The sequence below is a fragment of the Rattus rattus genome, chromosome 2, assembly GCF_011064425.1.
Source record: "Rattus rattus isolate New Zealand chromosome 2, Rrattus_CSIRO_v1, whole genome shotgun sequence".
In the NCBI taxonomy this organism is placed as follows: Eukaryota; Metazoa; Chordata; class Mammalia; order Rodentia; family Muridae; genus Rattus; species Rattus rattus.
Genome location: NC_046155.1, coordinates 9,114,674 through 9,128,222, shown reverse-complemented (window position 1 = coordinate 9,128,222; position 13,549 = coordinate 9,114,674). Strand labels below are relative to the sequence as shown.

The 13,549-nt window shown below is 44.8% G+C and overlaps 1 protein-coding gene across 2 annotated transcripts; it reads left to right on the top strand.

The window, feature by feature from the left end:
• The first annotated feature begins 651 nt into the window (after nucleotides 1-651).
• Nucleotides 652-12,566, top strand: Hnrnpul2 (heterogeneous nuclear ribonucleoprotein U like 2). 2 transcript variants are annotated; one of them, XM_032891558.1, is made up of 14 exons: nucleotides 661-1,532; nucleotides 3,466-3,601; nucleotides 3,893-3,969; nucleotides 4,340-4,479; nucleotides 4,998-5,088; nucleotides 5,185-5,297; nucleotides 5,691-5,954; nucleotides 6,229-6,351; nucleotides 6,689-6,817; nucleotides 7,401-7,569; nucleotides 10,687-10,887; nucleotides 11,802-11,875; nucleotides 12,141-12,248; nucleotides 12,370-12,566. In XM_032891558.1, exons 1-14 carry the CDS (start codon nucleotides 1,001-1,003, stop codon nucleotides 12,448-12,450), a joined length of 2,238 nt encoding a protein of 745 aa, XP_032747449.1. In that variant the 5' UTR covers nucleotides 661-1,000; the 3' UTR covers nucleotides 12,451-12,566. The 2 variants fall into 2 exon arrangements, with proteins under 2 accessions (XP_032747450.1, XP_032747449.1); XM_032891559.1 differs by lacking the exons at nucleotides 11,802-11,875; nucleotides 12,370-12,566 and having other exon boundaries at nucleotides 652-1,532.
• Nucleotides 12,567-13,549: the final 983 nt, after the last annotated feature.

Here is a 13,549-nt window from a genome sequence, read left to right as displayed (position 1 = left end):
ATTCGGCCCAAGTGCAGGAGCACTGAGAGGAAAAAGAGCAGACTGGCCAGCAGTTTAGCATCTAATGGGGCGCGCGCATTGCGTCATACCACCCAATCAGAAAGGAGTCTAGAAAAGTAATCCCGCAGAACCGGCCCCGCCTCCCCAGCGGACCAACCCGGAAAAAAAAAAATTCCCGGCTACTTCTCCAATAGGAAAAAAAGCCGCACGATATCGGATGGCCAATCAGAGCAACAGACTACGATTCAAGCTGGCCAATGAGAGAGGGAAAGGGTGAGGTTGGCGCCTCTGTTGCTGGGTAGATGTTTAAGCACAGAAAGAGGTCCCGGCATTGCTCTCTCTCCCTCGGTGCTGAAAAGGTCTTTACTGACTAGCTACGAAAACCCTGCACTACCCATCCCTCCAGCTTGTCTTCGGTTACTAGTCTCAGAAGTAGCAGTCAAAGAATAAGTAAAGGAGGACATCGAGTAAGACCTAAGGTGCTCCGGCAATTGGGAGCAGGCAGGAAGTAAGAGACGTGAGGAGGGCGGGGCCCTGGCGCGACTGCGCAGAGCCTACAACTGAAGTACGGAAAGAGGAGCGCGCGCACGCTTCCGTGCTACGAGGCACTTGAGCCACAGCCAGCCTCAGGCCTCTGTGCGGCTGCGCGGTTATGTCGCCTTCGCTGATTGGCCCGGATCTCTAAGAGGAGGGAGGAGGAGTGAAGGAACTCTGTCGTCCTCGGCGCGCACTACCGGGCAGTGGAGTACTGAATGTCTCGGAAGCTGCTCCTCGCTGTCTTGTTTTGGGCTCAGTGAGCCGAAAGGGGCAGGGCAGGAGGAAGGCGACACAAACACGCCGCGAAAACAGCGCGGTCTCTGCCTCTGTGTGCGTGCGCTTGCTAGCGCGGGCTCAGTGCTGGCGCGGGAGGCGGAGGCGGGCGGCGGCGCCTGCGCGGTCGGGCTCGGTCGACAGTTCGCAGGGGAGGAGGCGGCGGGAGGCGGAGGAGGCGGCGGCGGCGATGGAGGTGAAGCGGCTGAAAGTGACCGAGCTGCGGTCGGAGCTTCAGCGGCGGGGCCTGGATTCGCGCGGCCTCAAAATGGATCTGGCGCAGCGGCTTCAGGAGGCACTGGATGCTGAGATGTTGGAGGACGAGGCCGGCGTTGGTGGGGCCGGGCCCGGCGGGGCCTGCAAGGCGGAGCCTCGGCCTGTGGCCGCGTCGGGCGGAGGCCCGGGCGGGGACGAGGAGGAGGACGACGAGGAGGAGGAGGAGGACGAGGAGGCGCTGCTTGAGGACGAAGACGAGGAGCCACCACCTGCTCAGGCTTTGGGCCAGGCCGCGCCGCCGCCTCCGGAACCCCCGGAGACGTCAGCCATGGAGGCCGAGCCCGAAGCTTCCGACATACCGGCGGAGGCCACGGCCGGGTCAGGTGGGGTAAATGGTGGCGAAGAGCATGACAACGGCAAGGGGGAGGAAGACGGGCCGGAGGAACGGAGCGGAGACGAGACTCCCGGATCCGAGGCACCGGGTGACAAGGCCATAGAGGAACAAGGTGAGGAACTGGCAGCAGAGCCCGGCTCCAACCTGCCGGGTGCGTCTCCGATCTAGCACCCCACCCTGCACCGCGCTATCTGATTCCTTGTTTGCACTTGCCCGAAAGTGCACTGTTCTAGTGGCTGATGGGATTCTCCCGGGAAGGTGGCTTTCATCCACTGCCCATCTTTTTGAGGGTTTGGACGTCTTGTCTCTCCGCTGTTTGCAGGAGGGAGGTTCCTGCCTAACGTGGTTCCTTGGTGTTAGTGGATGGGTGGGTGGGGGTGTGTGTGTGTGTGTGTGTGTGTGTGTGTGTGTGTGTGTGTGTGGTGTGTATTGGTGTATTGCTTTCGGACTACCTGTAGATCAATCTTCTGGTGCCCACCCCCCCTTTGGCTGAATACCTTTTGCCGAAAATATGCTGGAAAATTTGGCGATCTACAAGGGACCTCAGCCTTCAGTCTACCTGACAGTTCGTTCCTTACCTTAAAAATGTTAAGCAATAAACAGTCCGTGAAATGCTGCTCTGTCAAACCTACGTTAGTCCTCAAAGAGACTCTGTATATCTAACCTTGTCCCTTCCTGCTTAAGCGGTAGGAGACTGTGTGTGTGTGTGAGTCTCTTGGGTTTAATCATTAACTAGCAAAGAGAAACTCTTAGGCTGGTAACATTTTTAGTAACATGTTAGTTACTTGACTGGGGCTTTTTACTTTATCCCTGTTGTGTTTTTATTTTAATTGTCCTACCCAGTCTGTAAATAAGCATATTCTACACTGGAGCCTTTAAGGCTCCTAACTTCCTGAGCTGAAATGATTGAGGGATGCTTGTGGTACAAGATTTGTGGAGACTTCCCCCAGGAGTTAATGACCTTTATCCTTTTGAAATGTGTGCATGGTTAGAGCTAATCTATAGAGTGTCTTTCAGAGGAAGGAGAGCTGCTTCTGAGTCTACTTTCAAATAGGGGGATTTGTTTGTTTGTTTGTTTTGCCTTAGGGCTTTTTGTACTGTTTTGTTGTTTCTTGTTTTTTGTTTTGGCTGTTAGTACTATAAAGTCGAAATGTATTCACAAAGTATAACGTTTGGAGTTTTTGTTGTGTCTGATGTCCTGGGACCGAAATCCTATTACGTAACTCTTAATTTGTGTTATCCCAAATAGCAGATAAAAAGCATTGAAGGATAAGGGAGAGTTTTAGTGGAATTGTTACAAACACTTAAACCTACAAAACATTAAAGCCTAAGAAAAAACTCCATGTGTTTCCTTGTAAAGAGTGTTGCTGCCAAGTTTGGTGTCACAGGCCTTCAATGCCAGCACTTGAAGGCAGAGGCAGGCAGATCTCTGTTTTAGGCCAGTCTGATCTAAATAGTGAGTTTTAGGACAAGCAGAAACTACATGGTGAGACCCTGTCTAGAAAAAAAACAACAGCAGCAAAAAAAAGAATGTTACTAAATATACAACACCACCTTCCTGCCCCAAACTCCATGCAGTAAAGATGCAGTGTTATTTATGGGTTGCTTGTGACTTAAGAGTTTCTCTGGGTTCAAGTTCCTATTAAAAATACACCTGTCATTGTAAAGCCGTGCATTTTAACGTAGAAAAGGTAGTCTCTTAAAGAAAATGTGAGGGTTCTGTGTCACGTAGCTGCTGAAAAGTGCTAGAAAATAGTCCTTAAGTACTTGCCATGAGAATTGAAATTCACCTATTGGAGTAGATAAATATAGAATCTAAAAATTGCCCAATTTAATTAGCCCATGGTGGTCTTCCCTCCATCCCACCCACCCCACCCCCCGCCCATCTTAACCAATAATTTTGGAAATAAAACATGGGTATAATAGGAACACTGTCTCAATCATATAGCCTCATTTTCCTTAAGTTTACTCAGAGTCTCTTAGTTCTGAGCTCATTCTATGCTCCAAAATAAAAACTACTGATTTTCTTTCCCTCCCTTTTGTAGGAGATGACCAAGATAGTGAAAAGTCAAAACCAGCAGGCTCAGATGGTGTGCGGCGGGGGGTAAAGAGACAGCGGGATGAGAAGGATGAACATGGCCGAGCTTACTATGAATTCCGAGAGGAGGCTTACCACAGCCGGTGAGGGAAACACTCCCTTGATGGGAGTGTCTGCTCTGCTTTTGGTATCCCTGTTGTTGATTACAGTGTGGAAGGAGGGGTGGATTGAAGACTGGACTAGGTCTTTATAGGCATAAGTTTTAGAGTAAATAAATCTATGATGGAAAATCCTATTCCCTTTTCTCATTGACTGAAAGAAACTGTCTGCTGGAATTTGATAATTCACTGATAGTTTAAAAGGACAGTGCCACACAAATAACTCAAAGAGAAGGTAGCTTTGGTTATATTGCATTTACTCTCCTCTACCTGTAGCTCAAAGTCCCCACCACCTCCAGAAGAAGAAGCAAAAGACGAAGAGGAGGATCAGACGCTTGTGAACCTGGACACGTGTATGTATGAAGCAGATTGCTGTGGTTTCTGAGCTAGGGCTTTGTTGTGTATGTCAGGCTGGCTTCCAACTTGTGATCCTCCTGCATTAACTCTGGAGTGATCTAGAAATGATTTTTGACAGTAAAACTTCATAGCTTGGGTACTTGGACAGTATATGTATCCATTTGCTCAGCACTTTTCAGAATTGAACATTGTAGTAAATCAGCTGCATCTTTCTTTTTTTTTTTTTTTTTAAGATTTATTTTTTTAATAGATGACTGTGAGCCACCATGTGGTTGCTGGGATTTGAACTCAGGACCTCTGGAAGAGCAGTCAGTGCTCTTAACCACTGAGCCATCTCTCCAGCCCTGCATCTTTCTTTCCTAACAGATACCTCGGATCTCCATTTTCAAATAAGCAAAGACCGATATGGAGGCCAGCCACTTTTCTCAGAAAAATTCCCTACCCTTTGGTCTGGGGCAAGAAGTACTTATGGAGTAACAAAGGGAAAAGTATGCTTTGAGGCCAAGGTAAGTCATTCTTCTTTTTTTTTTTTTTTTCTTTTTTTCGGAGCTGGGGACTGAACCCAGGGCCTTGCGCTTGCTAGGCAAGTGCTCTACCACTGAGCTAAATCCCCAACCCCGGTAAGTCATTCTTGAAAACCATGTATTTAAACTGTGTATTAGACTCCTATCAGCATTTCATTAGTTCAGAAAAGGGTACCCTGCTTGAACACACCCTTAACACTGAACAAATCGGCCCTTTTGACTTTGTTTTATTGTGTGTTTTATGTGTTTTATCTAATGGATCGGTGCCTTGTACAGTTAGGCGCTTGTACCTCTGCGCTATATTCCCAGGCCCACAACTTTGGTTTAAGTTTGGTAAAAGTTCTTTTTCTAGTATTGAGCTGAGGTGGGTGGTTGGTTTTTGTTTGTTTGTTTGTTTTTCTTTTCCACTTTGTATACAAATCTTATCTCTGTAACTCAGACTTTGTACTTGCATTTATTATAGAATTTAAACCTAAGAGTTCATTTTTTGACTTGACCAGGTAACGCAGAATCTCCCAATGAAAGAAGGCTGCACAGAAGTCTCCCTCCTTCGAGTTGGGTGGTCTGTTGATTTCTCCTGTTCTCAGCTTGGTAAGGTTATTTTGTAACTTCTTGTTTGTGTTTGTTACCATGTTGCTTACTCTGTGGAAACTTTGCAGATTGGTAATTGATTGTTGCCTCTTCTAGGTGAAGATGAATTCTCCTATGGTTTTGATGGGAGAGGACTCAAGGCAGAGAATGGGCAATTTGAGGAATTTGGCCAGACCTTTGGGGAAAATGATGTTATTGGCTGTTTTGCTGTAAGTGTTCCTGAAAATTGTGGATTTGTAGCAAAGGGTAGATAAAAGACTAAGAGTATTCAGCTATGCTTCGTACCAACTGCTGTCTTTTATGTATTTGATGCGTTGCTTGCTTATTTGAGATGTGCAATAGCCCCAGCATTCACTTATTTGCTTATTTCTACATTTATTTGTGGGGAAGGGTGCATATCAAAGTGTATGTGTGGAGGTCAGAACAGTTTTCTCCTACTTTGTGGGCTCTAGGGACTAAATTTATGATATCATACATGGTGACAAGTGTCTTTACTCCCTGACCCATCTGTCCATCCTCCCAACATTAAAAAAAGCAGTAAGACTTCATTGTCCTTAAAACCTGTCAACCTGTAAGTGCTCTTGTGCTTTTTGTCCTTGTAGAATTTTGAGACAGGAGAAGTTGAACTTTCTTTCTCTAAAAATGGAGAAGACCTGGGTGTGGCATTCCGAATCAGCAAGGAATCTCTAGGAGATCGAGCCCTTCTACCCCATGTCCTTTGCAAAAATTGTGTCATAGAATTAAACTTTGGTCAGAAGGAGGAGCCCTTTTTCCCACCACCAGAAGAGTTTGTGTTCATCCATGCTGTGCCTGTCGAGGAGCGTGTGCGGACTGCAGTCCCTCCCAAGACCATAGAGGAGTGTGAGGTATGCAGATGTATAGGGTTCATGCTTTAGAAGAGTGGTGGATATGTGCTTTCAAGTGTATTTTAAAATTACTGTCAAACTTAGATAGGGAAATTATTTTCTAAAGAAAATTGGGTTTTGGGGTTGGGGATTTAGCTCAGTGGCAGAGCGCTTGCTGGCAAGGCCCTGGGTTCGGTCCCCAGCTCTGAAAAAAAGAAAAAAGAAAAAAAAAAAAAAGAAAATTGGGTTTTATAAAATCAATTTTTTATTTTATTTCTGTTTCTTTTACTTGCAGGTGATTCTGATGGTGGGACTTCCTGGATCTGGAAAGACCCAGTGGGCACTGAAATATGCAAAAGAGAACCCTGAGAAAAGATACAACGTCCTGGGAGCTGAGACTGTGCTCACACAAATGAGGGTCAGTTGCTGAGGAGTAGTGAGGGATGGTTAGTCCGCTGTGGTGTCTGCCGTAGAGACTGCAAATCTCTGATAGCCTTTTCTTAGGGATGGAGGGTGTCTTTGAAGTGTGTGAGAACAAAGACGCCACACACTGCCAGTGTGTTAAGATATGCCCCACCCTTCCTGGATTGTCAAATTTCTGCAAACATGCAATCTGGAATAAATCCAGGTTTTTTGGAAGTGACTGATACAGGAAATTGACAATGTGATGAGTTCATGTGACCCTTGTAGAATTTGAACAGTTGACTTAGATGCCTGAACTTGCTGTGTAACTCTTTGTATTTCTCACTCATCAGATGAAGGGGCTTGAGGAGCCAGAGATGGACCCCAAGAGTCGAGACCTCTTAGTTCAGCAAGCCTCCCAGTGCCTTAGTAAGCTGGTCCAGATTGCTTCACGGTCAAAGAGGAACTTTATTCTCGATCAGGTATGCAGACATTTCAAGAGGAATCTGGTTTTAAAGGAGTTCCAGAGATGAAAATTTTGTATCTCTTTTAGAGTCAGACTGGGATACACATGTAGAACTGATTTATGGAATAGACTCAGGTTACCTAATGACTGTCTGCTTGTGAGTTATGTAATGTATTTGAACTTACATGGTTTACTGAAAGTGTCTGGACTCAGATGATAGGGGGAGGGAAGGAGATTTGGATTCATTCATTTATTTCATTGAATTCCTCAATCCTGGCTTACTTATATTTTCAATCTTGGCCAAGACTTTTACCTCTCTAACTTCAGTTTTCCTGATATGTGAAATGATATTTGCCAAGTAGTATCTCAAAAATCAAGGGAGAGCTGGGATTATAGCTCAGTGGTAGAGCAGTCTCTAGCATATGCAGAGCCCTAGGTTTGATCCTGATTACCACAAAGCAATGATACTGAGTGATTATTATTAAAGGAAATTGTGTATTGACTTCTAATTCGATGCTTCAGTTATAGAAGATAAAGTATTCTATTGTAAGTTGAGTTATGACCTTTATCCTTAAACACATTATTACTCCTATTACTAGTGTAATGTGTACAACTCTGGCCAACGAAGGAAGTTATTGCTGTTCAAGACCTTCTCCAGGAAAGTGGTGGTAGTTGTTCCTAATGAGGAAGACTGGAAGAAAAGGCTGGAGTTGAGGAAAGAAGTGGAGGGAGATGATGTGCCTGAGTCTATAATGCTGGAGATGAAAGGTGGGCTAAAATTTCATGGATTAGAGAATCCATTCCTTGGTTAGTGCAACCCTGCTAGAACCTCTTATCACCAAGAGGTTGACTCTCCACATCTAAAATGACATTTAAGAGCAGTTTAATGGATTCAACCACTGGATAAACTAATGAAAGGGTATAAATATCAGTTCCTGGTACATGCTCGTAATCCCAGCACTTGAGACATTTTCAGGAAAGAAGATTATGAATTAGGAGAGACCAGCCTGGATGGCACAGTAGCACCATATCGTGGGTGGGAAAAAAAGCAGGGTGATACATGCCTCTAATCTCAGTACTTGGGAGATGAAGGCAGGAGGATATGGAGTTGGAGGCTCGACTGAGCTAAATGAGATGCTATCTCAAAATGGAAGGATGACAAATGAGATGTTTAAATCCAAACAAGATATTTGAAATGAAGGAAGAACTTGAATCAGTTATTTATTAAGTAAATACTTATTTGTCCAGCACTGCCTAGTCATTGGGAAATATCAGCATATGGAATGAAACCACTCTCATAACTAAAATGTTAAAATTAAGATTGATATTCCATGAAAATGGCAAAGATTATTGTTAGGGTTCAAATTAAATTGCAGTAGTGATAGAAGTTGTCTTTCTCCCATGCCTTGATTTCTGGTATGCTAATAGGTTTATGTTTTGTTTTCATTTTTGCTTTTTTTTTTTTTTTTTTTTTTTTTCTTTTTTTTTTTTTTTTTTTTTTTTCGGAGCTGGGGACCCGAACCCAAGGCCTTGCACTTCCTAGGCAAGCGCTCTAACCACTAGGCCTAAATCCCCAACCCCTCATTTTTGCTTTAATTTCTTGATTTGGTATTTGCCTGAGTGTACTGTCCTTTCAAGACAGTGTTAACTATGTTGATGGTCTTGCTTTGTGTCCTTCTCCTTAGATCATTTTTCATCATGTTATCTTTAGCTTGTGGCACTCCACTTACCCTGTGAACTGCTGCTGGCTCTGGAAACTCAATTCCCACATCTATGATCTGGAGCATCTGAATTTATATAGAATTAATTATACCATCCCCTGGCAAATAGTCAGGCACTTGGAGGAATTTAGTGCAGTTTTGTAAACTAGCGATAACTGGATTCATCTGAGAGTCATAATTGAGATAAAATTCACTATGGCATAGTCTATGAACTTGCAGTCCAGAGACAGGCAGATGAGGTACTTGGCCATCGTGTATAACTGATAAACAAGAGACCTTTACTGGCAAGTAGATGCTTTTAGCCTCTTTGGGTAACTATCTGTGTATATGGAGTGGGTTTTGCTGGGAATTGTACATGTACACTTGGCCTTGTACATGCAAGGCAAGTGTGATCCCCCACCTATACCCTCGGCCCCAGCTTGAAACCCTAATCATGTTACTTCTTGGCCTGGCGTGGGTGGTGCTTGCCTTTGATCCCAGCAGAGGAAGAGACAGTTATGTCTTTGTGAACTTGAAATCACCCTGGTCTAGACAGGAAGTTATAGGTCAGGCAGGCTACATAGGACCACATTCTTCTCCCTCGCCCCCCTCTCTTTAGGTTTACTTATTTTATTTCTGTATTTTGCCTACATATATGTATATGTATTAAATGTGTGCATGGTGGTACCCTTGGAAATCGGACGACGGCATCAGAGCCTCTGAACTCCATTTAGAGATGATTATGAGCCACCGTATGGGTGCTGGGAACTGAACCTGGGTCTTCTACAAGAACAAGAAGATGCTTTTAACTACTGAGTTATCTCTCCCGAGACTTAAGTTTTTATCTAAGTAACACTAAAACTCTCAGTTACATTTAACCTGTGTTCCTTCAGTCCTGGTAATCACTGCAAATTTATTATGGCTTACTTAAGAACTTGTAACTCTAGTTCACACATCTTGTGCTGATGAATTTAGGGAAAAGGAAGTTTGTGTTTAGGCATAGTAGCACTTGTCTAGCACTCAGAAGGCTGAAGCAAGAAGATTGTTGCGAGTTCTAGTCTAGGTCATCCTGGGCTAAATAAACAGATCCTGCCTTTACAAAAGAGGAAAAGTCATGGTGACACTTGCCTGTAATCTCAGTGCTTATGAGATTGGGAGCAGGAGGATCAAGATCATCCTCAAGTGTATAAGGGAGTTCCAGGCCAGCCTGACTTACAAGAGACTATGTCCCAAAAAAGCAGTTAGTTTGATTATTTGAGGGTGAGCTGGTATGAACCTAGCACATTTTAGACAGAGCATTACTAAGTTAAGATTTGAAAGTGTTAGGCTTGGGTTGCTGTGATGAACAGACCTGTTGTTCTATTACTTGTGGGGAGGGTAAGGCAGGAGGATCTTGAGTTTGAAGTGGGCACAATTTTGCAAGCAAAAGTCCAGCCTGAGTTATACATACTAAAACTATTATAACAGAGGCGGGGCTGAATAGAGAAGCAAAGTATGGTAGCAGCAGCTATAATTGTAATCCCACTTTGCAGAAGGCAAGAAGCAGAAAGGGCCATTACTCACCCTGAGATGCATGAGACCTTATATCCAAAAAACACAATGGCTACAAAAAACACAATGGCTACCTGGCTCAGCCCTTCACAAGGGCTTCTTAAGTATGAAGCCTGGAGTTTCGATCCCAATACTCACAAACCCAGATAGCAAGGCAGGAACCCTGTGTGCTTCTGAAATCCCACACTGAGCAGGGTGCCAGCAGAAGAATGGTGAACTCTAGATTCTGGGAAGGAATAGTGTGATTTACATATGCTATTAATAACTATTATAAGGTGGGCATGGTGCATCTTTTATTCCTGAATTCGAAACCAGATGTACATAGTGAGACAGTAGAAAGCTCCTGTCCCAGGAAATAAATAATAACTGTGAGTGTTGGCTCATAACTGTAATGCTGTTCCTGAAGGAGCAAGAAGCTAAGGCAATTAAAGCTAGCTAGCCTTACAACTAAGTGTCAAAATGGGATATAGCTCAGTGAGAGAGCACTTCACTTGATGGACATTTATTTACAAAGCCCTGATGCGATCCCCCAAACCACCAAGAACTAAAGTATACTTCCTCTGGTAGATTTTCATGCATTCTTACCCTGTCTGTGCACTTTCTAGGCCCACAAGCTTCTCTCTTATTCTTATAGCCAACTTCTCTCTGCCTGAGAAATGCGACTATATGGATGAGGTGACATATGGGGAGCTGGAAAAAGAGGAAGCTCAGCCCATTGTTACTAAATACAAGGAGGAAGCAAGGAAGCTGCTGCCCCCCTCTGAGAAGCGGACAAACCGCCGGAACAACCGCAACAAGAGAAACCGGCAGAACCGAAGCCGAGGCCAAGGCTATGGTGAGTCCTAGACACCTGGCTGCCCACAGTGAGCAGCCTCCCTGGTGAAGTTTACTTCTTCTTGTGCCCTTACCCCCTGCTTCGTATGCTTTCCCCATAATCTTTCAGCCAGAAGACAGTTACGGTGGGGCAGAAATATGTTTCCTTGAAACAGTACTGTGCCTCATCATGTGCCTAGCTTCCATGCCAGCCAGCACGTTGATTCCCTACTTCAGTACAGTCTTAATGATGCACAGTGAGGTCTAAGTCTCATCTTAAGATCTCTTGATGCTTTATCAAATCAATCCAATTGGGCAAACAAAAGTGAATGTATTCTTCCCTCATTTTAGAGTATTAGTTTCTAGTGGAATTAATTTTCCCTGAGATTGTCTAGTTAGTTAAATTCCCAGTGTATATTTATAATTGTTTCTTTTTTTTAAAGTATGTGTTTATGTGTGTGCAACTGTAAGTCAGTGGGTGGTTAGTGCTAGCTGTGTCTTAGACACCAGGAATAACTGGTTGCTAGCTTTGAGTAATGCAGATTTTGTTTTCTTTCTGTACAGTGATGGGTATAGGCTATATGACACCTCAGATCCCTTTCTGGGCTGAGAGTCTAATCTTGTGAATGGCAGTTTTTATTCATATTTCTAACTCTGCCATGTATCCTTTTATCATCTAAAATGTTTTTACAGGATTTTGGGAGCTTCAGAAGCAGGGTGGCTTTGTTTTCTTGTGTCTATTCTTGTGCCCTCCCCTCTCAGACTCTTTTAATAAAGGATCCTGGCTGGTACTTTAATTAACAGGGTGTGAGCCTGGCCAGAGCAAGCCCCTCCTCCCCTAGTATTGCCTTTGGCTCCAGCTTTTTGATTTCCACTCAGATGTGGAGCCAGGACCCCATGCCAGCTGTCTGAGCGCCCTCTCCATTTCTCTTCCAGTGGGCGGGCAGCGCCGAGGCTACGACAACCGGGCCTACGGGCAGCAGTACTGGGGGCAGTCTGGAAACAGAGGGGTGAGTGCAGCTCTCCTTCTGCTCCTCCCTCTGGGCTGTGAAGCCATTCCTATTGACTTGGGGGAGCAGAGGGGTTTGGGCTGTTTTCTTAGGGCTTTAGGGTTTTGCCCACTTACTATGTTCATCTGGAAAAATTTAACCCGGGAAAAGAATTTACCCTGCTTATAGTGTCTAGATGAAATATGTCTTGTTCAGTAGTGGGAAACTGGGGTTGTGCTTCTGAAGACCTATATACGTCACCACTCCTCTCTCTCTCCTTCCTCAGGGCTACCGTAATTTCTATGATCGATACAGGGGTGACTATGAACGATTCTACAGTCGAGATTATGAATACAACAGATACAGAGACTATTACAGACAATACAACCGGGATGTGAGTATTATCTTGGAGTAGATTGAGGGTGAAGGGGACGGGACCAGCTGGATGAGTGGAAGAGTACTCTTCATCCTCAGCCAGCTCTGGCTCTAAGTGATGGGGTTTCCCTCTCTTCTAGTGGCAGAATTACTACTACCACCACCAACAGGACAGAGACCGATACTACAGGAATTACTACGGTTACCAAGGGTATCGGTGAAGCCCCTGCTGTTTTCGCCTGTCAGCCATGAAGCTGAGTCTCTGGGGGGGTGCCAGGCACCCCCCAAAACACAACCAAGGAAAACAGGGGCTGTCGGGGTGGGGCTGAGCTGCCAGGGAGGGGTGGTTGGGGGGAGGGTGTGCAAGCAGGGGTGGGGGAGGGAGGAGTGGAAACAAAACTGTACATTTTTTTTAAAGTTTGTTGAAAAAAATATTGTCTTATTCTATAAAACATTTCAAACCTAGTTAGGTTATTTGTAATCAAAAAAACATTTGCACAGAAAGCAGCACTTAGAGCTGCCTATTCTGTACCCTGTAGCTGGATAGGAAAAGAACTAAAAATGACACCCTCCAGCATTCAAAGACAGCTGGATTGGTAGCCCAGTAAGGGAGAGTGGTGTGGGGAGAAGGGGAACAGCATGAGGGAATTCTGCTAGCAGTCAGGAATGGGAACAGAGGCAACAGGAGCAGGGGCAGAGGGAGTGCCTATGACCAGGGCAGTGGAAATAAACAATTGGCTGTTATCATTGACTTGCACCAACTAACTGCTTGTATTTTCTTTACCAACCTTTCCCTCTTGGGCTATCGAATCAATAGATTGTCCACTTTGTTGTGCCTTAGGCACAGAGACTGCTAGTTGGGTGGTTCTATTATATAGGATTCCCAGGCCAAGGGGGCACGGGAGCTCTCGGGCACTGGAGAGCAGAATACTTTGTCCCTGTCCATATTATATTCAGTAAATTCCTATAAAGTCTGGAGGAGGGTGGGAACAGAGCCCTTAGTCTGAAGATGGTGATTTGCCAGTCCCTAGTCTCTTGTCTTTGGAGTTGATAGAGGCAAGAGATCTCTGGAATCATTTACTAATATTGCCTGCCTCTTACAAGTGTGAGGGAAGGAATGATTCTCAGGGTTTCAGCTCACAGAAATGCAGCAAGACATTGTTTACTGCATCAGGATATGTATATAGGTGAATCCTGTGGTGTGGGCTATCAGGCCCAGGTGCTGAGAATTGCAACTATTTTATACAATGTGGGGGGCTCTGCCCTGCTGCTGTTTTTGTTTTTGTTTTGATATGCAGAGAGTGAGTAGAAAGGGGTTGG

Bases quoted from the DNA above. Each gene is read 5' to 3' on its own strand.
- Hnrnpul2 (XM_032891558.1), top strand. From the start codon at position 1,001: ATGGAGGTGAAGCGGCTGAAAGTGACCGAGCTGCGGTCGGAGCTTCAG. The intron at 6,352-6,688 runs GTCAGTTGCTGA...CTCACTCATCAG, and splicing joins CTGTGCTCACACAAATGAGG to ATGAAGGGGCTTGAGGAGCC. The intron at 10,888-11,801 runs GTGAGTCCTAGA...TTTCTCTTCCAG, and splicing joins AAGCCGAGGCCAAGGCTATG to TGGGCGGGCAGCGCCGAGGC.